Source organism: Fringilla coelebs, assembly GCF_963513975.1.
Source record: "Fringilla coelebs genome assembly, chromosome: 9".
NCBI classification, from domain to species: domain Eukaryota; kingdom Metazoa; phylum Chordata; class Aves; order Passeriformes; family Fringillidae; genus Fringilla; species Fringilla coelebs.
In genome coordinates, this window is record NC_140067.1 from 6,617,588 (window position 1) to 6,645,436 (window position 27,849).

The window sequence follows — 27,849 nt, forward strand, 5'->3', positions numbered from 1 at the left end:
AATCCAGTGTTCTGGGGACAGGCATGAATGGACAAGAAACAGCCATGACTTGTCTATCCTGAACAGTAAATTCAATGCTGAAGAGACGACTTAAACACAAGAATGCAGACTTTAGAAACAAACAGGCTAAGTGAAAACAAGATTCAGTGAGAAAAAGTGAAAACAAACGGAACCAGGAAAAAAACCCCTGAAAGATGTAGCAGCACATAAAAATGGTTATTAGCAGTGTGGAAAAAAAACCTGCAAAAGGAATTTAAAAAGTCACTGCATTATATACTAAGCATGCACTACGCTGTGGGAAGCAGTCCTCATCCCAAACAGGGGATGTCACACTGGGGAGAAAGGACACAGCATCACTGGACAAGCAGTACAAAAAGAATGGTAAAGACCACACAACTCCAACAAGGAATGTATGTATCAGAAAAAAGGAAGGCAACGAACTGAAGGCAAATTTCTGCAGTCACGACATTTTAAAAATAAGACCTAAGGCTCAAGAGTGACTTAAGATACAAGCTTAGAAGTGTTCAGTGCTAAAACACTAAAATATGGTATCCTTTGATGAAATCTGACCAAAATGAGATAAAAAAGCCTATAGATATTTCAAATGTGTAAAGACTATGACTGAAGACAAAATATTAGAAGTGTGCTGCTTTTAATATTGTTATTCAAAAAAAGAAAAGATGAAATTACAAGAGGGTAGAAAGAATCATTGTCTGGAACCAAAGAGAAAAGGCACTCCAAGAGCACAAGCCAGCAGGTCACAGAAGAGGCACACGCTTCATTATAGCAGACGTATCTTCCCTCCTGCATATCATCCCAAATGCTGGCACTTCTGAAATTTAGATGAAAGTAGAATGCAACTAGACATTTAATACTGAACAATGGACCAGAAGCTGAAAGCAAACCAAAGGAAAGAGTGATTATTCACTGCTCAATAATTAGGCTTCAACCAAAGGCACAGTAAGTTCCGAGTACAGTGAGCCCATGCCATACCACATACACAGTTTTGGTGCAAAATGTACCACACTTGTATGAAAAAGGGCAATGCCAGACACCCAGAGTCAAAGCTTATGAGAAGTTCCACTAGAAAGTGATGGCAGTGAGTGGTAGAAGAAAGGCAAAAGGACAGAACCAGGACAGAGCCCGCACACAGACCAAGGTTCTTACTTTCATGAAATGTCAGAACTGCAGAGTGGAAAGAGTCCTGGCTCAACAAACATCTTGGTTCATAGGCTAGAGATTTTTATTAAAAGGCCAAAAACATACTCTATCAATAAGAGGGAAACAAGCAGAGAACATGGGAAAGACACAGCCAAAATCTGGAAAAGCCAGTGCATCAGCAAACTTGGAATAATTTCATGTAGAAATGGTGGCAGTAAGGCTTCCAGTCTAAAGGAAATGGCAGAGGTGCACAGGACTGGAGAAAAAACAAGAGTATGTTTTGCAAAACAAGCATATTAAGCAGGACATAATATTATACTGCAACATCAATATCTGAAACCTGTTTGACTGCAAACTCAAAAAGCCCTGGTAATTTTGTCATTAAATGATTTAATTCAGCAACATTTAAGGTTTTGTACCTCAGCCTCTGTCAAACAGCAAAAAACAAAAGCCACAACAATACTAACAAATTTCACAGTAATTCAGAACAATGACTCTCAATACCTGTTCTGTCTCATCAACAGCCTACTAATTAAACTCTGAGCTCTACTAACCACTTTTTCCAATGCACAGAGGAAAGTAATTTATTACAGACTGAAACACAAAATTTAATATTAACAACACAACTCGTGACTGCAGCATTTTTAATCTGATCAGCAGAAACATAAATAAAAGCTGCAACCTGACAGCTAAGAAGGTTAATCTGTAATAGTTAGATTTACATAGATGACTTTACACAGCATCTGGAAAGATGCTGAGAAAGGAAAAGCTACATCATATTCCAAAACATGCTACCTATAAAAATTTTGCTATGCACTGATATATAGACTGCATGGAGCCTCTCCATAAATTTGTTTCAGCTTTAAGACCGAACTTCCAAGACTTTTAAAGCAAGAGCAGGAATTTAAGTTGGTTTTCAAATGTTTATAACATTCTTTTTAGGTACCTGCAGGTAACAAAAGTAATGAAAAACGCTTCAAGGAGAAAATATTATGACTTTGTGCGCACATACTACTTAGTTCTATCAATTAATCTTGGTAATTTTTTGGAGAAGAATATTAGTATGAATATGCTCCTCAGTAAATTTTCTCCAGCATAAAAATTCTGTCCTTTTCAAGATGGCAGATTTCTGCCATTGTTGGCTGACTACCACTAAAACCAGTGCAGTTTCTGTGATACAAAACTTTAATAAAAGGCTTTTCACAGTGTCAAACAAGTAGGTGGTCAATAAACTTGTTCCTTTTGTTTCCAGTTTGGCAAAATATCTAACCTGGAGCAAGTGAGTACCACAATACTACCAACAACCAAAATGAAGGCACCAGAGCAGCTATTCCAAAGCAGCAGAGAGCATAAGGGAAAAATATGTTACCAGTCAAGCTCCCAAGCTGTTCATGTTTGGGGCTGGGTTTTTGGTTTTTCTCTTTTTTTTTTTTTGTTAACACAAAGTAGGTTCCAGAGCAGGAAAATGTTTAAAGAAACAGAGAACTGGGCAAAGATATGCACTGGTAAATAGAAATGACACAGATAAAGCAAGTAGGAGAACAGAGGAGTCTAAAAAAGGAACTGCTGGAGAATACTTCTTGTTACATGTCCTATCTTCTCATGCCCTACCTACCATCCTCACAGCCAGGAAAGTCAATACACCCCCTCCATCCAGCCAACAGCTTCTCAGGGAAGGAGGAGGCAGCCTCATTTTTTGGGTCCTAGAATTCTGCAGCAAGCAGAAGGAATCCTGTTGATACCCAACTTAAGGTGCTTTCAAATGTGTGTGAGCACAATTATCTGAACAGGGCAGCAGGGAGATTAGAGCCTGTACTGCAGGAACAGCAGTCCCTCTAGTACAGCAACAATTAATCACACTGGCAATGCTGCCATTTGTTTGCTTGCAGGTGAGTATGACGCAGCTTTTTGTCCATCTGCTTTTGCAACACCCCTTGAAAACCATCTAACTGGAAAAAAAAGGCAGCTTAGGCTCTTATGAATAAAATTAATAAGTGTCCAGTTTTTTCCCCCTCAAGCTGATATATTCCACTGATTAAAAAGATGCTGAGAGAGTCATAAGAACAGCAGTACTGTGTCAAAGCAGAGGTCTGCCTGGTCCAATATCCTGCCTCCAGCAGCACCTGCAAGTCAGTTACTTGCACTCAAAATTCCTAGCAGGGACAAGCAGCAACATCTGCAAAGTCAGCGATGGATCCTGCTCAGGAATTCAACAACATGCAGCAGTGAGTCAGCCAAAGCAGTGCCAGTGAGCAAAGCCAAATAAATGGACTGGCCATGATGCTTTCTCTCTTCTCTTTTCATAGAATGAGAATTTTGCAGGAGTGAGAGTGAAGAGTGACCATGAGATTGTGGCATCACAGAAATGGGAAACATGGTACCTGAGCAAAACCTTTCTTAATAGATGTGGAGAGATCCAGAAGAAAACTCAGGCTGTATCACAAATTGTTTGAAAAGTTAGAGGCTGCAGTAACCTATCAATGACTATTCCAGGAATGAAGCACAGGACATGAAGAGAATGCTGATGCAATCCAGAGATTTGTTGGCAAAGATTGTGCATCAGAGCAACTTCCAATAGCCCAGATTCCCGAGATGGTTATCTGTGCTGACTCTAAGCACAGGACTGCCAGGGAGCTGCACACAGGCTGCTGGGCTCCCAGCTCAGGCAGCAAGAGAAACCATGCAGGAGAAGCAGGAGAAAAGAGGTGGTGAGCAGTGTTAAGGATGTAGAAAACACCCTCTCCATATATCCTTGTGTTTAACAGTAAAATTAGAAGTTAAGAAGTTTTAACTGTAGGTCAGTTAAAAATAGTGGCCTAAGTTTCCAAGCAGTGAGATTGAACTTCTGAAGTTTTCTGGAAACAAAGGAGAAAAAAAAGGATTTAAGGCCAGGCAAGACCTCCATGCAGTAAATATCTCAAAAGGAATTTTGCCCTTGACAAATTGCATCTCATTTGACAAACAGATAGAAAAGAGGTTGGCTTGATCATGTAAATGGGTCTGTCCTCAAGTCACAGAGTAACCCCAAAAGCAAAAATCTGAAGGGTATATTCTGAGGGGATGGAAACTGAATGATGACTTTGATCAGTTTAGGGACTGCACATGAACTGATGTGGTAGAAAACAGACAAGAGGCAGGGATGCTGAAGACATTCACACTCCTAGGAGCAGCAGATCCCATTACTGGTCTGAAGGTCTCACGTTGACCATTCCCAGAAGCCAAGGTAAAGATCACCTTGGCAAAACTCTTTTGGCTGAAGAGAAAACAAACAGCTTGCTAGGAGGAAGTCAACTGATGATGGATCAGCTCTGCAAGACAGAAGGGACAAGGACTCCCTGGCTCACTGATTCAGAGAATGAGCTACTGCAGGCAGGTCAAGTAACCCCAGTCACGAGTTTACTGAACACCCTCCGAAAGTCAAGAAGAAACTCCAATTGCAGTGTTGGTGAAAATTAGCTTTGTGAAAAGGGAGAGCAGGAGGCAGATCACTTTCCAAAGCATTTGGACTGCTTTTACACAGGTCAGTTCTGTTCAGGACAAGCTGTGTAGCAAAACCACAGGGGAACCAGGCAGAGGTGACAGCCACAGTACTGCTGTGCTGCTCATAGGTGTGGCTGGAGGACAGAACTCCTCGAGCAGCAGGGAATGGAGAAGCACTGGGAAAAGTCAGCCTTGGAGCCCTGACAGGTATCTGGGTGTGCTGTCTGCTGCTGCCCCACAGGACCCTGCCTCAGCTGGGAGTGCCTTGCTAGTGGCTGACAGTCTCCCAGAGATTTTCTGGCACTCATATTCTTTTCCTCCCCTTTCTCCTTGGGCTAAAAGGAAAGAAGAGAAAAAGTTATGGAGAGAAGCAGCTGTGCACAAGTGCTGAAGCACAGGGTCTGGGGCTTCTGGAGGAGAGGGCAGAGTGATCCAAAAAGGAGAGAGAACACTAGAAGTGAAGGATGGAGTGCCACCAACAGAGGGTTGCACCAGAGCCATTTCACTGGCTGCTCCCTGGCAGACAGCTTCTCCTCAACACAGGTGATAGGAGGGATGGAAGAAAGGCTCAGAGCAGAAGGTCAGCACACACACTGGAAAGCCTCACAAGTAACCCTGTATCAGGAGGTCATGAGCTCAGAGATGCAGGCATGCTTGTGGCGTTGAGGAAAATCACCCAGGTAATCCTTCCACACTGGGCTTGATGGGAAGGTGATGGTATTTACTGAAACCAAGCAGCAAAAACCGTAGGATACTCTACATTTGCATTAGAGACATTTAATACACTGCAGATGCACCTCAGGACTGAAACCAGTGAAGTTAATTAGAAAGCTCTTTTGCAGCACAAGGGCCATATGCCTGCTTGCTCTCTGCCCATTTGCCCCAGCACTCATTTCAATTGCTTTTTTCCAATAATCAAGAAATCAAAATTCTTTTGTTCGCCGGCACAGAGTCTGCACCAGGCGACTGCAGAGAAGTGATAAAGAAAATGCTGGATGCTAATTTGACCATTTTCCTCAGCGTTCAGCACAGACATCAAACCACACAAAAAACATTTTAGAGATCCAGCACTGAGACACTCACTACCATTTCTGTGTCTCCTCCCCCACAGTGCTAAGTTCAGATACTTAATGCAAATGTTCATTAAAATAATCAATATTTGGGGATTGTCTTGAATCTGCAGCCCTTAAAATAGGATATGCAACATGGAAATTACGTTTATCTCTGCTCCAGAACAGAATATACTTCAGGAAATAAGCTGTAAAAATAACTAGGCTATGAAATTAAGATCAATTTATCAAAGGTCTTTAATAACATTCAGAGCCATATATTTAGTCCTTTAAAAATAATTCTAGATTTCAAATTTAAAAGACTCTGAAACATGTCTGGTTTTCCATATCTTTTAATATTTCATTCTCTGCAAAAAATGAAAAAATAAAGCATAGTCTGTATTTCATCTGATCAGCAGAAAGAATTTTTTCTTTTCAGTTCCAAACTACATTATCTTAGACTTCTGCTTCTCTGGGCACTTGACTTTCAGCTGCACTAACACTTCTCTGACCATTCTTTCCTCACTGCATTTCTCTGTGCATTCAACAAAATGAAGTAACTTCCATACAAATCTCCTTTACCTAATAAATACAGTGGGGCCAGTCACTTCCTGAAAAACATAAGGCAATTCATTTAATTTGGTATTATTTTTTCAGACAAAAGAACCCTAGCTGAGTATATTGCTGTATAAATATTTTTCCTATTTCAGCAAATACCAAGTCTTTTGCTTTCAAGGAAGTCAAATGCAAGAACTCCACTGCTTCTTATTGAGATTCCCTATACAGTCAATTTGAGGGGCACTACTAAATATGGCCTTTAAATGCAATCAAGCCAAATGCCAGAAATATATATTCAATTTCTGGTGAACACCACTGCATGAAAGCATTTTTCCCCCTGTTCTGAAGGACTGTATTAATGCTCTTCTACCAGAGCAATGAAATTGCCGCTAACACTCAGTCCAACAAGATCGGTGCCAAATAAATGATCAGAGATCAGTGACTAGTTACCACTGCTTTACAGAGAATTACTAAAACCCCCTTCCAAGTCAACAAGGGAATAAACTACCTCTACAAGGTATTTTTCTCCTAAACCCTGTTATTAGGTGGGCTTATGCTATGAGGCATGAGTGTTTACATACTTTCTAAAGAGTTTAGAAGTCTTATCTAACATAATCCTTGCATTCTATAATCCTATCTGTTTAATGCATTTTACGTGGGGAAAACCGCTGGAACCAGTAATATCTCAAAATGGAAGGCACTTCCAGAGCACAATCAGTGAATTGGACATCAAATGCAGAAGTAGTTTATGCTCAGGTTAGACTTCCACTTAGCTCAGATTAGGTACCTTAATGCTGGGTTTCACTGTAAACTATATCATTCTGCATATGGAGTTTTTTTTTTTCCTTTCCACAGGACACTTCTGGCACACCATTTAAAAAAGTATTAAAGAAAAGATAGATGAAACACTGCCAGCCTTTGTATGTGAATTTTCCAGTGAATACATGTTCTATCTGCAGCTTCTAAGCATAAATAGCTATGAACTATTTCCCTTAAATAAAAATAAATCTTTTCTCCCCTTGACAAAGCAGCCCAATTTCACTAATATCTCTGCAATTTCCAGCTCAAGTGTTTCACCTGCAGACTTAACCACGCAATAGTTACCTGTTGTCACAAACTGCCTTACCAAAGGCGTGTTCCATAGAACTAAATTTAACCATTAGTCCCATTTTTGCTTTGTCTCTTTACATTATGATGAGATTCCAGAATCCTCCTTGACTCCAACCCAGATGGACCCACTGGGACCTCCTGGTTATCTACTCTATCATGCCTCAAAACCTCCGATTAAAACACATAAAACCTGGCTGCTGCCAACACTGGGTCAATGCTGGGTGATGTCTGCTTAACAGGGAAAGCTTCAGTGTTTTCCTGCTACTGCCCATCTGCCATTAGACCCCAGAAATTCCCTCCTGGAGAACACTACCCTTCCTGCCTGCCTTCTCTCCTGCCTCCCTGGGCATCACCAGTGTGCCATTAATGGCTTCTGCTCCTGAGGATACAGACCATCTCCATCCCTTGCTTTCCAAATGCAGATGCTGAAATTAAAGCTGCTTAATTAAGCTCCAAATTTCAGCAAACTGCAAACATGCAGCTCTGAACAGCATGTTCTAGATAGAAACACACTAGCTCCCCATCATTTAGTTAAATAAAATCTGGGTCTTTGCTTTTTGCAGCAGCTTTTCAATACGGGCTTCTTATTTTACAGGAAAGTTGGAAAAATTTTTTCTAGACGGCACACAATACCAACTCAGTGTGGACAAACTTCTGGATTGAAGGAGCAGAACAGCCTTCCCGGGTCAACAATTTACTGGTTTCCAGAGAGGAATAAGCACTGCACACTCATGTCAAAAATACCTTCCTGTACTCTCCTAATACTGCATGATTTCTGATTCTGCCATTTTAGTAGGTTTTGGTTCTTGGATCATATGCTTGAAGGAGTGGACCTTCAAGGAGTAGACAATCCACACCTCCTAGAGAAGGCTACAGGTAAAGCCGTCAGTGTTTCTTTCTCTCCTTTTCACTCATTGATATTTAAATTATACTTACAATGCCATTATTATTTCTGAACGGCAGTTTTAATCTAAACCTGCATCAGTAATATTATAAATTCCTGAAACTAAAGTGAAAGGCTTTAATCTTTGTACATAATCTTAAAGGAATTGAAAATTAAACAAAGAACAATTAAAAAACCCCCAAACCAACAGAGTGACATTCTGGGGAGAGGAACAACAAAGTTTCTGATTATTCATGCAAAGAACATCAAATTGTACCACACACTAGAATTATGCAAACCCTGCCATAACTTAAGGGATGCACAGGAATCTTGTATCAATAAATATTCTGCTTTACAGTGTTCCTGGATCATGTGAAGATGCAAAAGATTTGCAAGCCAAAGATTTTTGGATACCAGTCATCTGAAGACTCAGAGGTAAGTTCCTGGGTAAGTTACAGAGAAACAAAAAGAAAAAGGGAAAAAAAAGCTACCGAATGAATTAAAAAATTAGTAACAAACATGCCCTTCTCCCACACACAAACTATGTCAACAAGGACAACTCAGAGGGTCAGCAGCACTTACAGTATCTGACGGACACTACACTGACTGGATCTTTTGTTTGCAAACACAGGACAAAACAAGTTCAGCATTTCTTCTCTGAAAATTCCCATGAATTCAAGCCCTCTCCCTCAAGCGATGAAGATTTGTCACTGGTTTTCTTCAGACAAAATAAGAAATAAAGAGCATTGCAATACTCTCTAGCTTAGCATTTCTGGTTAGTGCTGAGCCTCACTCACATCCATCTGAAGCCTTAGGTTTCCTCCCTGAAGTCACCTCCTCTCATCTAATGCTGTTCTAAAATGTTTATGCCACTTAGCTGGTTTTTTTTAACCCAAGTTCCTTCTCATTTTTTGAGCGCAGCTGATTAAACCTGAACAACTGGGTTGTTGGACGAAATATGCTGTAGCTATGAAATGGTACAGCAGGGACCAGTTTCACTGTTAATTTAAAATGCTAGAATTAATTAGGTAGTGTAAATGAAGAATTTAATAAGCACACTTTACAACCACAAGTTCTGCTTTTATTAAACACCCCTGCCAAATGAAGGCAACTATCTTCAGTCTGTTTTTCCTTGTCTCATACCCTTAAAATCTCTGCAGTGGAAAAAAAGAAAAACCAAACCATTTTTGCTATTGCAACCCCTCCCCCATAATTAAAATGTATGCCTGACTTCCATCTCCTCTCTCAAGTCATTAGCATCTTTAAAAAATGCTACTGTATATCCTGCCTGTTCTGAGAAGCTACCAAACAAAACCCAAGTTTACGATTTTGGTTTTGAATACCAAATTAAAGGCTGTCTTCGAAGCTGTCATTCCTATTCAACTCAGTGCAGTGTACTACCAAATTAGCATAGGTTTTTAGTAAAGGAATATGCTTGTTTTAACATGTGCCTTCCCAAAGCGAGGGGGCAACTTCATAAACCAATTTTAATAAAACTCCTACTACTGTTCTAAGACTGCAAAAAGACTTGGAGCAGATGACTATTCCTGTCATTGTTTAACCAAATTTAAAATGAATAAAAGAGTTCAGGTCATGAATTTTATTGGAGAGATCCAGAATGTTTAAAAAGACTTTCTATACCTTTTATCTCCTTGAAAAAAACATTTCAGAAGGCTCAACATTATCCTAAAAAAAAAAAAACTTTGCAGCTCCTTGACAAGGGAAATAGAATCTTTTACATGAGCCAATTCAATGCTACCTAGCTTCAGAAATACATTTGAGATTTTCTACTATGGTTTTGCCAGGAGAACTATTTAATCATGATTTGGTTTATGACCTTTTCTATTTTTCTTGAAGCAAGCTCTCTACAGCTTTTTATTCTGACTTTTTTTTGATTTGCCTGATAATTCAGCCCAGCAAGAAGGAAGCAAACTTACAATATATGAAGACAAACCAGACTTTTAACAGAAAGAGCAGCACATTTGTTTAAAGGCATAACAAACAGAGCATGCTTAGCTTAGATTTATTAAAGCCCCAAAGTTTTCAACAGAAACAATGAAAAGCCTAAAAGCAGGCAAAATCTAAACTGTTTCACATCTTCACTGCTAAAGCAATAGCTTAAGAATTCACTGGGTTTTTTTTTTTTTCAATACAGCTTTCACTGTCAGAAAAAATACTTCTATTGATTTTTAATAAGGAAAAAGCAAAGAACCCCTGAAAAGCCAGTCATTCCTCTGGCAGCCTACTGGCATACCTCCACCCCTCCCCTCCCAAAAAACCAGTCCAGGGGCCTAATGAACACGCTTACAGGATGATCCAGAAAGATGAGCTGGGTATGACCTCAGTGCATTTCCATTTTGTTACTCTCCATGTTCTAAGAACCTTAAAAACATGAACTGCTTCTGGCAGAGGACTGCATTTGATTTACTAACTCTGAATTCAATGTGAGGAATGAATATGCATCCTCAAATTCAGCAATGTTGCACAATGCCTTGATAACAGGCCTGAAAACCTTGGCAGATTAAATTGTTTTCAAAATCAGCACAGATAATTTGGAGCACAATTATTTTTTTTGCAAATATGGCTCTTCTGTACTTGTATCACCTCTTAAAACAACATGTAGGGGTGATGTCCTCAAGGCATCTGCACAAGTTTTTTTTTAAGAATGGTTCCTTTAAAGTATTTTAGTGATCAAAGATTTATGCACCTTGTATGGAAAAAAAAAGCATAGGCAAAAAAATTACCCAAGAATGTGTCAGAAGATCATATAGCAAATTTCTCATATCTTCAAACAGAAAGACAAAAGCCTGGAGATGGAATGAAACAAAAAGAATACTGTTCCTTGCTGATGAAGTAATGGCTCTCTGTCCAAAGGCATTCCCTATGAAAACAATACTGAATATCTTAAGTCTTGAAAATATATTGTAAGAACATCATCGTGAATTTGAGCAATAGACTAAGTGGTAAAAGCTCATGAAACACAAGATGAAAATTCAAGCTAGGCACCCTAGACTCCTGTAGATGAAGGTTTCACTTCTGCGTGAAATAACTGAACTAACCTGCAGTTACATTTTTCAGATTATTTTCAGCCTAGAAGAAAAACAAAGGCCTGCAGAAAAAAACCAAAGTAAATAAAAGTCAATTCCATTTTTCAATCTTCTCTTCAGAACACCCGAAGCTGTGGCCAAATCAGAAGATTTACTGCAATAGATACATCATGGTCAACGTGCTAAAGAAGGCTCTGCTAGACTACACTTGTGAGGACTCAAGCTGCCCTGCAGCTACTGCCATTTGTTATGTGCCTTGTGTTCAACCAGAGCATTGCTGTGTGTTGGGAAGTAAACAAAAAAGAAACATTGCATGTTGAAAAGCACTAAGCAGATCATGCTAATGCTGCCAGTACAATGGCTGCCAGGATGTTATAGAAGCAGGTACGAAGATTTGCATTTTAATTCCTCATCTTCCCATGGTGCCTCTTCCCACAGAGCACACCCCCAAGTTGCCAGGAGAGCCTCTGAGGGGAGCTGACTCCTTTTTTGGAACCCTTTCCCTCCCAAGGCTGCTGCTCTCTGTGCTAAACATAACAGCACTGGTGATGCACTGAACAGCAGTGAAATTTCAGCTGCTCCCACCTACAGTGCGAGTAGACACACAACCTAGAAAACTAACCTATAAAAGCTGATTGTTCATCCCATCTTGTGCACCAGTGGATTGCTGGCTGCAGCAGCAAGGATGTGGATTAGGTCAGGTGCATCCGCACCCATCCACACCTCCTCTAGTGACAGTGCAGACCTCTCCTTGTTCAGGCAGCATCTGCCATGGGAGGCTTTTATTCTGAAGGCACCTACCAACATTTGCTACTTCATATGAAAAAGGATCCCTGCAAACTAAAATGTTTTTGGGGACCATGTTAATTAACTATTATCTACAGATGTCTCAATGAAATCCAGAGCAGTGTCTCAAGTACAGCCCACTGCTGTTCCAGAACACCATGGCCAATAAGCTGTGATGGACACGCAGAACCACCTCACTTTGGAGTGTTCTTAAACAGGCAGAAATTCAATGAAGGTTTGGTGAAGCTCAAATGGCAGAATCAGAATTGGGATCCATCAGTCAGCTCAAGCCATTCAGAGAAATCCATGTTAAATAAAAATGAGAATGAAGAGGAAAGCAAGGCCCCTAAGCTCTCCTGCAAGAAGCTGCACAGTGTGTTACACACATGCAGACTGGCTTCTCCCCCAGATCTGTAGGGGCTGATAGACAAGGGGCCTCTCAGCTGTTCTAGATCCAGCGTGCAGCACTGAAAACGAAAGGCATGCCCCTGAAGTTAAGCACTGCATCTGCTGCATTCCCTGTGTTGGCACTTGTGATACAGCAGCACCAAGGTTCTGCTGACCCCAAACACAGGCTGACCCTCACCAGGCAAAACCCACAACACAAAGTGCTTACCTGTGATTTTGTCTCTCACGAGCTTGCAGGATTCGATTTCACCAATGCTCCCGAAGAGACTCCTGAACTCCTCCTGGGTCATGTTCTGGGGTAAATAGTTGACTATGAGGTTGGTTTTGCTGTCATCTGTAGCAGCCCCTGTCTGCATGGGGGAAGGGCAGTTTCTACTGTTGCTGGAGGGTCCATTGGTTGTATTGGAAGTAGGGCCATTCGACACCTGAGGCTCCATGGTGCTAATTATCTACAGCAAAATAAGAGAAAGGGGAAAAAAAACCACCCTTAAGTTTCATAGATACAATAGCTATTTTTAAAGATACTCACAAACGAATGAGTAGGTAGCATTCATGGCCAATTTAGATACTTCAACAAAAAAACCCGGCTTGATTCCTCTGTTATTGTTGCAAAGTAGGTCATGCTAGTCTTTGGCTGTGAGCATATACTAAGATGCAGTTAAAAAAAACCTTTTTTTGTTAATGCGAAGCTGATTTCTGCTTTCATCACGCAGCCATTTTCACAAATGTAAATTTAAACCACATAAATTTAATTATAATTTAAGGTAATAATCATAATTAAAATTATAGTTCCATTAAATCAGATGAAGTAAGTGTATGGCTCTATATGAAAAGGTAAAATATTTTACCTATTTAATAACTGTATCACAGAGTGCAATGACAACAACATTAACCAGGCACAGTCAATCTGCACCATGTCGTCACTCAGCTTGCTTTCAATTAATAAACTTGGTGTCCCAAGACATACCACTGACTGGTTCCAGTGATGACCTATATTCTCCGCCTATATTTTCCACTAATAAACTGACACCTCTTTAAATAATAAAGCCCTGGATTTGCAATCTTCACAGATACAAAGGTCTTCAGATATTTACTAGACTCAAAAAGGTTTAATCAAAGAAAGGCTTATCAGGCACAGGTGAAGGCTGCAATTATAACAAGCACATCTATCTTGAAACACAAATCTCCAGTTTTCACGGAAGAGACTTAAACAGACCTTTCCAAAAAGCAACAAATAAGAATCCAGCTTAGCAAAGTGTGTTGCAGGACAGTAGCCCCATTGTCACCAGTGTCACCCGTCACGTGAGCAAAGCTGCCTGCATGTTTATCTGCAGAACACAAGTTTTCATCCCAAAACTGCACAGGCAGGAAGCAGAAGGAAGCAGAAAAACCTGAGCTTTTTCCACATAATTTGTCACTACTGTGGGTTCTAGCCAGTCTTCACTGTACCCACTGCTGCCAAAAGAAGGGACAGCTTAGCCTCAATTCTGGATAAATTAAAGCAACACAAATGGTGGCTTCTGCTGCCTACTGTGAGGTTTGTGATGTGCAGCTTCACTGGAATCGAAGATCATCCCTCAGATGGGCTCAGCTTCCCTCCACCAGAGAGTCAGTGATGCAAACTGCTGCCCCAGGCAGGAGATGCCACTGCCCAGGGACAGTGACAAACACGGGAGAACAGAGGGCTAAGGCACCACACACTCTGAACCTGGTATTCTGCCGATCCCGTAATTATTATAATTACTCAAGACTTAATTTGCTATCTTTTTTAAATCCAGGGAGGTATATATTGTGACAAATTAGGCCCGTAATTCAGGAGGATGGGGACACACATACACCAGAAAAGGGGTGTCTATTCTAAAATTAACTGCATGAGGGTGGCTCAAAGTCTAAATAGGTTATATTCTGGTCATGCCATTTTTTTTTAATTGAAACGCTTCAGTGTTAGTTTAATGCCTCATTTAGAAAATAAACCTCTTTTTTATCAATGGAAATAAGTTTTGAATTACCATTATTTTTATTATCAAGCCCAGGAATAGCTACTTGGTTTAACAGCTTTTAAATAAAAAGAAGCCCTGCCACATTGTGCTTAACAGAAATGCCTTAAAACCACACAGCAGAATCATTTTGAAAATAAACTGCACAAAAATAGTCACTTCTTGAAAGACATGGGCACATCCAAACCAGAATCCCCCTGCCAATTTTACCAGCCACGTGGCACCAAGTACTGCTGGCATCCTTGGCCAAGCTGTGCCAGCCCCACACACTCTTCCTTCAAGATTCCCCCTTCTACCCGGCATCGGCCATACTTCCTTCCCTTCTCCAAGCTAATTCCATCCATGTATTTACTCACACGTACTACTTAAACGCTTCAGATGCTGCTAAATCTGTTTAGCTCGGGATTCCAGCTGGAAGATCATCCTTTGATCTCCGCACCTCCGCGACCCCACAGCTCCGAGCTCTGCCAGCAGCTGCTGCGGGGCTGGGGTTGGCACCCCAAGGCGGCCGCGCTCCCGCTCAGCGCAGCCTGCTCCTACGGGCTGCACCCGCAGCCACCCGGCTGAAATTTGGGGGAAAAAAATCCCAGTTCTGACGCTCAGGCACAGTCAGACGATGAGTGAAGCAGCTGACATGGTTAACGGCAGCTTCCCGCCCGCCTTTACATCACTGGACCATATTCTTCCCAATGTAAAAACCCACAAGACAAGCTGCGGTTTTAGGGACTGATCCTGACCCCTGGAGCCGGCAGGGATACCACACCTCTGGTTTCAGTTTCAGCAGAAGCAGGACTTCAGCACAACACACCGAGGAAGGTACATCATCTATTATTAGCAACAGACTCAAAAGCTATGTATAGTTCCCCGCGGTAGACAATAACCCTGGATCTTTTAAAATCTGTGAAAGAAAGCAAAATTCCTAACTGGTTGGTGTCCTACTTAGGCATTTTGCAAATGCTTTTTAAATTTTCAGCATTCATACCTTCCCCACCAAGCAAAGGAACAGAATTCAACCCAAGACATTTAACATATTCAGAACATTAAGAGTAAGCTGCTTGGTAAAAAATCTGTTCCTGAACAAGTACATTTCCTCATATACTTCAAAGTGTCTTGGCATAAACTAATTTTGCACCAGGTGCCAGGTTTTCTTCCTAGTTACTCTCAGCTCCAATTAGGTTTTCTTGATTTTTTAATGGGAGAACAGAAAACCAAGGCACTTATTCGCCCTTCAAATTATTGCCAAGTCATAGGTTACTGAAAATCCATTTGCTATATACATAGTAAAAAAAAAAAGATAATGGATAGAGAGAAATGTTGAAGAATTTTAAAAAGCATTTCTGATAAAGGACTTCAGATTTTTATTTCTTTTTTTACTGCATAACTTTAATTCTCCATTTACAGAGTGATTTCTGTGCAAAAGCAGTTCTGTAGCAGAGCTTGCATTCGAAGCTCTCACGGGCACAGAGGAATAACACTTTAGGTGTGCATACTGACTCCTGCCACGAGCAGAAACTCACATTATTAATGGGAACCAAAAGGTAAGCCCTGGCTCTCCTTCCCAGACATTTGGTCCTGTCCCTGACACGCCTGAAGCTCAAACCTCGGGCAGAGTTCAGTGTGCATGCACTGGGATGTTTATTGTCAAGCACTGTTTTTAATATTAAGTTGATTCCACATCAGTCAGCACATTACATAAGAGGAATATTATTTATTCAAATAGACTTCAACATGACAGTTGCTGTATGTTTTTTTTTCCTCTATCCACAACACTAAGATTTAAATTTTTAATTCAATTCCTGTATCACAATATGAATATTTTTAAAATCAGTACTCCAGTTTCTAGGGTACACAGTTAACTTTCTGTGTTTTAATTACTGGTAATAACTTTTTTTAAATACAGAAAAGTACTGGGCTGCAATTAAATTCTACCAAAATATCAAAGAAATCTCCAGCTCTGCCTAACTCATCAAGGGCTTATCTGGATATAGGCAAAACAAATGTTGAAAATTCGAGAGTGACTTAACACCTACGTTAATTTTTTAAAAACAAAATATACTGTTATCCCTGAAGGTATTCTTAAACCTCCATAAGCAAGTAAATCTAGCAATATCTCTGCTCTGAGCAGCATCACTTTTTGTAGACCTTTTCTGACCCAATTTAGGCAGTTACTACCAGTCCTGAAATATTACAGTGCAAATGTCATGTGTGATGACATTCACATGCTACTGGTATAAAGAGGCATTTTATTTTTTGGGGGGCAATAACTTGCCAAACTCCCAATACTGCAATATGATACTCTATATATAGGGTAATAGCATCTTTGATGAATAAACTGCAGTTATTGCTAATACACATTTGATCATTTACCCACCAATAATCTGAATATTCTAACGCTGACAAATACTATCTGTGATAGAATTTCAACACTGAAATTGTAAGTTACATGTTTCAAATTGTGCATATATTTCATCAGACTGCTGCTTAAAAAAAAATGACCATTTCCTGGTGTACTACTTTTCTCACTATGGTAATGTATCTGCAAAGTATGAGGCATTTTAGTTTGACAAATTTCACAAATAAATGCTTTGGGGAAGACAACACAAGCTTTGCCAGTGTTTTGCAAAACATTGCTTACCAAAAGGCTTGCTATAAACCTCTCCCACAGAGTATCTGCCACAAATACCCATTAAAGCTACTCCTACATTACTAATGTTTCAGAAATACTTCCATCACATCTTCATTGTTTTTTCAATTAATTCAACTAATTTCAATTTATTCCTGCTAAAATATTAGCTCCAACAATAACACAAAAATACCTGTATGTATAAACAGAACTATTACAATTACCAACTATTACAAGCCAGAGTAACTGACACTAATCTTCACTTATTACAGTAAATGTGTGACATCCATCTACCATTACAAAGCACAGTTAATGAATCATTTGGAAAACTACCCACAGACTAAGACAGCCTTATCTCCCTATTGCATGCATAAGCAATAGCCAATGGCTCGGTAAATGTAAATATACATTTTTTATATTTACAAAATTCGTTCTCAACAGTCTAAAAGAAGGTCTGCAATGTTGAACTGAGGCTGACACCTATGTAAAGCAAAAGGAGCTTGCATTCAGCAAATAGTCAGCACCAATTCCTGCTATCTGAATTATCTATAATCCACTGACCACAGTCCACAATAAACAGAAACTAATTTGGTATGTATTAAAAAAAAATCACAATTAAGAATCTTAAGACTAAGTGTTATTTATAGGCACTAAAGAGAAGTGTTTCTAAACACACCAGAAACAATCTTCTCCTAAAATCAAAATCTGAAAAAAATTCTAAACCCTAGAAAATTCATGCAGACATATCCATTTTGAGGACTCAGAAGTCAAAAAAGTTAGCTATGAATAATGAACTGTTCACAGCACCTAAATGCCAAGAAAAAAGATCATGGCAAATTACACCTCATGAAGAATTCATGAGGTCTAATTTTATATTATTTCTAAGTGTTCATTAATGAACAAACTCAGAACATTCTCCCATAAAAAAGAGTTTAGATAAATAATGCAAAGCTCTTACTTTATCTAAAAAAGCTCTTTAATTAGCATTGCAAGTTGTTTGCTTTTACAAGTGAAAACAAATGGTGCCATGGCAGAGGTCCCACAGCCATCTCGTGAAAAATGATGACAAAAGAAGAAACAAACAAAACCTCTCAAGGAAAATAAATGTAGATTCACAAAGGTTTCCCTCATACAATGAGAACAGGCTTTAACTCCCTGCATATCTGCTCTTTTCAATGGAAGTCAGCATAGTACAAGTCTGTTCCCCTAGAACTTTTCTGTAGGTGAGAAAAACCCCATTTACAGGGGCTGCCTGACCAGTCCATGCACAGCCCTGCCATCTGCTGAGCCATGAATAGCCATGCCAAAGCCAGGAGGTTGGTCCATGGGCATGGAGCAGAACACACAAACACATCCAGGTCCCTCAGCCCTGCTCCAGCCCAGGAACCCCACCCCAGTTTAAAATGCACCAAACTGTTACTTGGTTACTTGCTCCATGGGGATTTAGCACATTTTTGCAGAAGGAGGCACTGGATCACAGAATGTTCAGGACACATCATGCCACCTTCCCATCAGTGTTAAAGGAAAAGAACATAAAGTGATTTTAAGCCTTCCCTGATTCAAAACCACAACTGCAGCAAGAGCAAGAAGCAGGTGCACCTGGACACATGTGGGCTGCTTTCTGAAGTGACCTCGGGAGCAGCAAACGATGCTCTGTGCGCAGTTCCAGTACAGGTTCTCTTAACTATAACAACTGTCAAATTTCACTGTCAATTACATTTTTATTAAAGCTTACGTACTGCACAACTAGACTTTGCTATTATTTACCTAATAAATACATCATGAACATGAAATAAAGGAGGAAAACGAAGCTTTTTAGTCTATCTGCCTGGAGGCAAATCCAATACCCCAGAAACAAATCATTATCTAACCCTCTGTACTTTGACATGTTCCCCACTCACACACACTTCTACATGCTACAATCTTTACCTTCCTTGGAGTAAAAGTCACATTTAATATTTTAAATATAGAAACAGCTGAAAGTCTCAGCTCAGAAAACTGGCAATCTCTGGCTCTCATGGCACAGATATGGCTGTCTTAACTTGCTTTCAGAGTGTGCTGCACTCAGGTTGAAATGGCATTCAAACATTTTCAGCAAATTCACATTTATGGGTGCCACAATAATTGTGCAGAGCACAAAAGTGATCCAAATGGAGAAGACAACAAATGCGTTCATTTTAAGATGCAAGCCTCAGTTCAAATAAAGGAGAAAATTATTTTCTTTAATAGCTAAATTTATCCTGAACCAGTCCATTATAGGCTTCTGCATAAATATGCTAAACTAAAATATTCTGTGCCAATTTGCAGTGAAATGAATGCAAAGTTTACTGGCAATATTACTTGTTATCACAGGAGGACATAACCCATGGCAGCACCAAGTTGTGCTGTACAAATGGGCAGTAAGGTAGGGATTGCTGCTCTACCAACACAGTGAAAAAAAGCAGGCAAAACCTGTTACTTTTTATTCCAGATTTCACAGAAGTGAAATAAAAAAAGTCAAACCAGATGAAAGTATCTACGCAAAGTGCTGAAGTTACACAGGAAGCTGAGACAGCCCTGTAATGCACCACCCTACCCTCAAACCTGACCCCCTGATAAGGTACAACTCTTAGCAACCTTTTCAAAAAGAAAACCAGTATAATAATGATGCACCAAACTGCAGGTTTTTTGAGAGTTTCAGACAAATGTCTTCTGTTCCCACAAAGTATGGGCTCTACAGTTTTGTATTTGATTTTAAGAACAAAAGGGAATGAGTAGGGAGCAAAAAGCAGACACCAAAATAAGTTGCAACTATTTCAACATCAATAGCTACTAGTTGAGCAGTAGGGGGAAAACACTCTTGGAACTACACATCCAATAACTACACTAAAGATAGGAACAAAGGCACCATATCACATACTTTGCATAATCTCTTACTCTTCCTGCAGGTACTCTGGGGGTAAGAAATTGGAGGAGGAGAACTACAATTATCATTCATACAGCTCAGCACTCTGCAAAGCTCAGAGGAAGCACACAGGACTAAGGAGCAGGTGCACAGACAAGCACTCCATGCACAGCAGTCTCTGGGAAGCGTGGCACATTTATAAGGACAACAATGTTTGTCCAGAAGCAAAATATAGTTACAATTCTGTGTTGTGTATTACCTCAGCTCACAAAATGTGAGATGCTTTATCAACTTCTGAGCTTTACCATCAACTATTTCCAGCTTTTTCTTTGCCTCTTGCAAAGATTATCAAGTAACTATGCCTGTTGGAAGCCTCAGAGGTGTTTGGCTCTATTCTTCATTGTTCTCCCAGTATTTTACTGAAGTCCACAGCAACAGCACTTGAGATGGTAGGGAATAAAGTGGTGTAATAGGTGATGGGCACAGGAGTTTCCTTCTGTCTCTGGATCAGAGTTGTCCTTTTCCTTAAGACAAACTGACTTTTGAAATGCCAGCTAGTTATCCCCTACTTTATTTAGAATGGCTTCACCAGAGTTTATGATAATTTCTACCATTAAACACAATTCATATATGAAGAGATGAGAAAACACTGCCTTGATTTCACAGATTTCAAACACCACTCTGGAACTCAGCTTTGGAGAAAGGCATCACCAAAAACACCGGGAGAGGAAAATAGATGTGTCCAGCCTATTAGATGGGGGACCCAAGCAGCTCAGGTTAAAAAGCCCTACAACCAATTGGATGCCACGGACTGCAACAGAGGCTGGTGGCAGGGATGTGTCCTACTTCTGTCCTGGGACAGGGCCGCCGATGGCTCCTGCCCACCCGCGTCTCCGGGGGTCACCCGCCGCCTCTGCTCAAAGGGCTGCACTATTTTTGGACTGAAATAAAGACAACACGGTCAGACTTTCACTTCTGAAGGAACATCTATTTCTTCTTCAATCACACTTCAACTTCTGCCAAATTCATACCAGGCAACCCTGTGCCTAAAATTTTACAAGGGCTTTATTTTTGTAATTTCATCATTCCAGATTGCTTCTTATTCCCTCCTGTCTTTTCACTGAGGCTACTACTTGCTCTCTCAAGATGCATACGAAGGCTAAAGGAATCAAAAAAAATTAAAAATCAAGTCTCAGCAAAAAGAGCTCTTTGATTGACACTCCAAGCCAAGATTTGATGAAACCATCTTCTTTCTCCATGGGCTGCAGAGTTTATTAGATACCACAAAGGCAAGGGGTCTCCCAGTGACTACATTGTCCCTCTTGGAAAAAAGAGACTGTCACTAAGAGAAACCATGTTTGAAATCTGTGTTAACAGGGTGATAAAAAAACAGATATACCACCAAAAACATTAAGGATGTGAGGAAAACTCTGAAATACTGAAGAGGGTCTCTCAAAAGCCTACATATTAGACAGTAAGAACATGGTACAGATCAACACTTAAGACAGATTCTCAGTCTAAAGGACATGCAGCCTAAAAATACACTGAAATGAAAGCAAAGGAAATTGAGAGTCTTTTTATATTTCTGGTTACTTTCTGAATTTTATTTTTAGCTCAGTTTTGTTTCCTAATCACTACTTACTTGTTTGGTTTACTGACTATTACTGAGTTATATATTGCTAATCTGTAACTGAATTCTATTACTGACTTGGGAATATGCATGTAGCACTGTGTACTGACGCACAGATTCCCACGGGGACGTACATGTTCATGAAAGAAGCAGACAGCTGCAAGTCTTCAGCTGCTGTAGACCTGTCACAATTCCACTTTAATGTTTTCCTCCCTTTAAGAAAATAATCTAGAATCATCTGCAACCCCAGAGTTTAGTCAGTGAAACCTGTGTTATGAGCCATACTGAAACCTAAGAACATCTACTTACCAGAAGGCAAAGCAAAGCAAGGACAGTGCAGGCTCTCCATGAAGCCTAGGAACATCCAACCCCCCACTGCTGTTATTTCTACTGAAGTTCTAGAAACAAAAAGCTACAATTTTCAGAAGCCCTTAAGCAATTAATATTCATTAAAGTTCACTGCAATAGGATTTCAGCTCCTAAGCCATAAGCTCTTCTGAAAATGTTGCCCATATATTTTTCATGCAAAGCCAGGCTTATATTAGGCAGGAATGGATGGCTTAGTGAAACACACGGCCCAACCAAGATGTTTTAAGGCTCTGTCCTCAACAGGATGTTAATGAAGACACACTGCTAAATGCAATTAGGAAACACTAATCAACATGTGTACATCTCAACTGCTGGCAACAGCATCTCTATGGATACTGCAGCTTGCAGGTCTAAGCGAGACAGACCCCAAAATAGAAACTATGATGTTCAGCTAAGTCCTATCTCCATCATTAGAAATGTTTGCCTGCTGCAAGCTATCAGTACTTCTCTTAAAACTCTACTAGATCAAAAATAAAAAATAAATTTACATCTTTTCCACAACTGACCTGCTAGTCTACAGCTCTGTATTACACTAACACTGCTTATGGAAATAACCTTCTCATAAAACATAAGCATTCTTACTTCTGTAACATACCTATGGCAGACAAAGTTACAAAATTACTGAAAATAATATGCCATCACCATCTTAAAGACAGCGAGCAGATAATAGAAATTAAGTTTGAGAAGCTTCTGGGAGCAAAATAATAAGAAATCACCTTTGAGAGAACAGAGGCAGCTGTTTACTCAGATGGTCTCACAAGACCACCTACAAAATGGCTTAAACAAGCCTAAGTTTTAAAGTACTGCATGGGATAAATATCTCAGTAATGCATAAATTCAAATAATCTCATGCATGAAAGCATCTGTGCTAAACTCAAAGATTTATTAGAGATTAGGAACATATTCTTCATCAATAAAGGACAAATATCAAGTACATATCTGTCATAGATTGGGCTAACAGATCCTTATGTTCTATCCTAGACAAACTAATAATCTCTGTACTACAGAAGAGAAGCATGCCACGGGCCAAACCAAACACCTTCCTTAATAAATGTAAATTAACAAACACACCCTCAACAGCAAGAAATGTACAATGTTAAAAAACTCCTCTTAAAAAGGTGAGCAGACCTCATGGATAACAATCCCTTGGTTAAAACAATTCTGCTCAAGCACCCAGTGGGAGCCCTGTCAAGCTCAGTCCCTGTTCAGGTTCAGGTGCTTGGGGACAGGGGGAACACAGACCACCCGGGCTGTCCTGACTCCAAGCCCCACAAATGACATTTCACTTAGATGTAAAAAGGCAGCTGGAAATAGAACATCCACTATTAGAGATCAGCAGGAGGAAATGTCCTAAGAGCCTAAACACACATGAACTAATGCTTGAGTATTAAAAAAGTCAAAGGAGCCAAGTTACCATCCTCTACTGGCTATGCTTTCCTTGCAACTCACAGCAGCCATAGGCAGGTGCTTTAAACCTGGAGCTGGATCCATTTCCATCCATTTCACCTCAAACAGGCTGGTGACAGACGTCACACTGTCACTACTGAAACTACTACATCACCTAAGCACCCTGGCCATGGAGGCACTCAGCCCAAGTGTCCTGGTCCAGCCTGGTGCTGAAATGCTGGAGCAGAACGTGGCTCTTCCAGCAGCTACATCATCTACGTACGGCTGCAAAGCTCCTTGATCACCACAGAGAACATCACACGAGTAATATTCACTTTTGCACTTAGCAAAGACTAACGATGGAAATTAAACTCAATTTCTATCTGAGCATTTACATTTGCGAGCACTTCTTTCAGTAGTTGGGTGATGACAAGCACAGACAATAAAAAAAGGATTCTAAAAATATACTACTCTTTTTCCCTGGATTAGTATGTCTACAGTTAAATATAAACTGTGCTCTATAAATTATCAAACACAATGTCAAATTCTGAAGTGCTCTCCGGAATCTCTCACAGAGCACACGAAATACAGAATGATAATTCTGTCCTGGCCCAGTTAGGCTAAAGAACAATATGCTACTGTGCTGGATCACAGAGTTAGTTCCTATCAACGGCCACACTAAAAATGGCCACAGCCACCACCGTAGCTGCACACTGAATTTTTTAGGACCCTCCACATCAAGCAAAGAGTTTAATTCCCTGAACAGCTGCTCTCACAGGAAGGGAATCGACAGCAACATTGTCACAGTATAGCTGGCACAGGCATATTAGGAAGAATTTCCAGCATTCATGCTTTCTGCTAAAAATCAACTTCCCCCTACTCATCTACTGCCAGTAACTTCATTTGGAACAAAGATATATTAGAACTATTTTTATTTAAGAAGCATTTATTTACATACATTATTACTTCTACGGAGTCGTGACTGTGCCTTCTGCTTTACAGAAATAACATCTTTGCCCACAAGATCTTCTGCACATAGTAAAGGAAAAAGTCACCAACCACCATTAAAAGATTAAGAAGGACCAAGAGAAGATTAATACAAGTACTGCAATTAACAGTCACATTTATAAACCCTTCAAGCAGGCAGAAAAGCCAAATACCCCAAATACCTCTGATCCCCAAAGCAGAAAGCGTTAACACTCCACCACAGTGTAGTGACTTAAATATGGGTTATTTCATGCCGTTGAGTCATAAATTTCACGTTATCTAACATTAAACTGCTGCTGACTACGGGCGTCTACATATCAGCTGAAGGGGACTGAAAAAAGGCCTGGCCTCCCCGCCACATTAGCATTTAACTCTTTAAAAAGGTTTGTTAGTATTTTGCCCATGTAGCTTATGACCCTCTCTAATCAGAATACTAGAACCAGGTTGACTTCCACACACACCAAGCGCTTCATAGACATCAAGAGTCTTAATTAATCCATGTATTAAACAAAAAAATCCTCATTGTCAAACCTTCCAATGAAGTTCAGTCTAGCAACAGTAATTCTCTAACTCACAAACATCAGTTCTGCTGTTAATAACAGTAGGGAAACAAGGACTTCCGGCAACTGTCCTGACCAGCAGTAGCAGAAATTCCATGTCCTTGCTGGGCAATTAGACATAACATTACAAGAGGAGGCAGTTCTCCTTCACTTATAAATTGTGAGTAAATTGTTGTCTTTGCTAGTTTTCTAGAATGCAACCATGAGAGATTCTTAAAAAGAAGAAAAGCAAGGAGGACATGCGTCCTTCATCCCTCATGTCTCTACAAAGGCTTTTCAACAGCACTCAGCCTGGGAGAAAATACTTGGAAGTGCTCAGGCAACCACTCAGCCTCTCCAAAGGGGAGTGCATGCAACTACAGGCCAACAGGTAGGACTGGGGCACAGTTACCTGCTCCAGCAGCAACCTTTAGGGGCCTCTACATGGAGATCAGGTGGGACCTTCTCACCAAGCGTCCCTCAGGAAGCGAAAACCCGGGGAAGCGGTTTGGGTTTCCTCGCGCGGCTCGGCGAGCGCCGCCAGGTGCGCGGCGGAACGGCTGGATCTGAAGGGCTGGAGCTACTGGAAAGGCTCCAGTGGCGCTGCTGCCCTCTGCCAACACCAACATCACTTACGTGGGCACAGACGCGTTACGTGAGGAACCTTCTCGAAGCACTGCAAGCGAGAGCCACTTCCCATAGTCACGGGCGTCTGCTTTGAAACAAACACACATTATCGCGCCATCTTCAGCTCCAAGGGTCCCCAGTGCTCCAAAGCCACCAAATGTCACCACCCTGACGCCGAAAAAATGCTGGCGCACGTCTCCAAACTGGAAGACTACCAGCAGCAACATATACGGAATTTTACAGCAATTAGAGAAGTTTAATTTTAAAAGAATAAAATAAATGAAAGCTTATTTTTCCCCCCGAATTCAAGGACGAATAATTTCCCATCACGACAGCATTGCTGACGCAACTGCGCGTGCCTTAGCAACGAAGGCGTACTACAGCATTTTCTATACATCATGCCTCTAAATATTGTCAAAGCCAGGTCTGTATCTTACACTGTGCAACTACATCTCATTTCCAGAGAGGACACACAAAGGTTTAGCTATCCTTCATTTTAATTATTTTCTTAATATTCTGTCTTTTCTCCCCATTTAATTAACAATTCCTAACTGGTTCTCAGCACTTCCTGACTTGTACAGATTTTCTTAGCCATTGAGGTGAAAGTCCTCATGTAAGGCACTGTCAAGGGTAGAACAATAGCTAAGACGGGCTTTCCACTTCCTCCCCACTTTTTGGGGCTCTAAATAAGCAATAATGCATCAAGAGCTCCATTAGGGCACACAGATTTTCACTACAGAAAATAAAACTCAACCTAATATTGCTGTGCTAATTCTTAATGAATTCATGCAAGCAATGTAAATGCTACAAATAAGACAATGTTAGGCAGTTCCAAGAATTAACTGCATTCTTATTATAATCTCATCTTAGAGTATGTAATTTCTAACACTGATGTTCCAATGCTATTGCAAACTCTGAATATTGAAATGAGTAAACAACAAACAAAAGGTCTCATCTTCAGTGCCCCAAGCTATCATCCAAAACTAGTTATAATTAAAGGTGTGAACAACGGAGTAACAAACCTGCAAAGTCAAGGTTCTGAGAAATTAATGGGCATCACACCACTGCACCAGTTCAAATTTATCACTCATTATCTCCCCGACTAGCACAGTGCTGTTTCACATGTTAGTGCCTCCTTCTTTCCTCCAAGCCTTTCCTACCTTTTCTAGATGGCTAATTTTATACAATTACTGCCTCTGACACATTGAGACCTTTTCTCCCCCCTTTCTTCTTTCTTGCTGTAAAGCCAGTGACCTACAAAAGCCCCTTGCACCTAAAATATTCCAGTATTTAAAAAAGTAAAGACTGATCATTTGAGGGGGAAAGCAAGCAAGGAGACTCAAAGTATCTGTTTCTCCAACATCTTCCCTTTACATTATCTCAAACGGTTAAACATACCCAAAGGCAAAGGCGAGGTACAGGTACCCTTTAAACATGTTTTATTAGGATTAATCTATCAATCATACTTGTTGAATTGCAACGCTGCCCTCCTCTTCACAAAGTTCCTTAGAAAATTAAAAATGTGCCTTCTTTTAAAGTTGCTCCAAGTCCTACACCGCTGGTAACTGGACATTTACAGAAACAATTGGGAACTGTTACATTCCACAAACGCCCTTTTCCTCCTCATCCAAATCCCAGCGTTTTTCTTAACAGCCATTCAAATGGGAAGGGAAGATACACATGCACAAACACACACACACAAATACACATGTACCCATCTCTTCCTCCACCCTAGACAGAAAGGAAAAGAGGCAGAGAAGAAGAGTGCAAGGGGGAAGGGTGACTTTCCATCACAGATTAGCGAATTTTGCAAAACTGGCCTATCCCTTACAGAGGTACCATGCTTTATAACATCACCTCACTTGCAATAAAACTGTCTGTGCCCACTTCTCCCCCAAAACCCCAATGACATTGAAAAAATACTGCATTGCAGTATTTGCCAGTGCATCGGAGTGTATCCAGTTAGCTGTCCCACAGACAAACAAATGTACATTTTAATGTGTCCAGGCATGTAAATGAGGTGTCCAGAGGACACAGATGGCCAAAACGGACAAGTGAATTTGTCAAGTTATCTGCATCTCTCTCTCCATAATATCCTCTGCCACTGTCCATTTCTTGTCTGGGCTGTTTGCTGGAATTATTTTCAAAGTCCAAGCTCCCAAAGAAGACACCAAATTCCCCTGCTAGAATCTGGGACGCAATCATACCTTATTTCTTTTGAAAAACCTCAGGGTGTAGAGTGGCTCTAGGTTATGTACCAACAGTATGACAATCACTCACAGAAAATAACCTGCATTTAATTAGCACACTCCCAGCATACCAAAT

General features: G+C 40.4%; 1 protein-coding gene across 3 annotated transcripts in view; it reads right to left on the reverse strand.

Moving 5' to 3' along the window:
- The window catches only part of ELAVL4 (ELAV like RNA binding protein 4), a gene marked incomplete at both ends in the record, with an annotated part of 61,207 nt that overhangs the window by 26,463 nt on the left and 6,895 nt on the right, over positions 1–27,849 (reverse strand). For 2 of the 3 annotated variants that reach the window (XM_084211800.1, XM_084211799.1), the window contains one exon: positions 12,691–12,931. In XM_084211800.1, coding sequence (XP_084067926.1) covers positions 12,691–12,931 — 241 coding nt within the window. Of the gene's footprint in view, positions 1–12,690; positions 12,932–27,849 lie in introns of those variants that run through there. The other variant, XM_084211801.1, reaches the window with a different exon arrangement.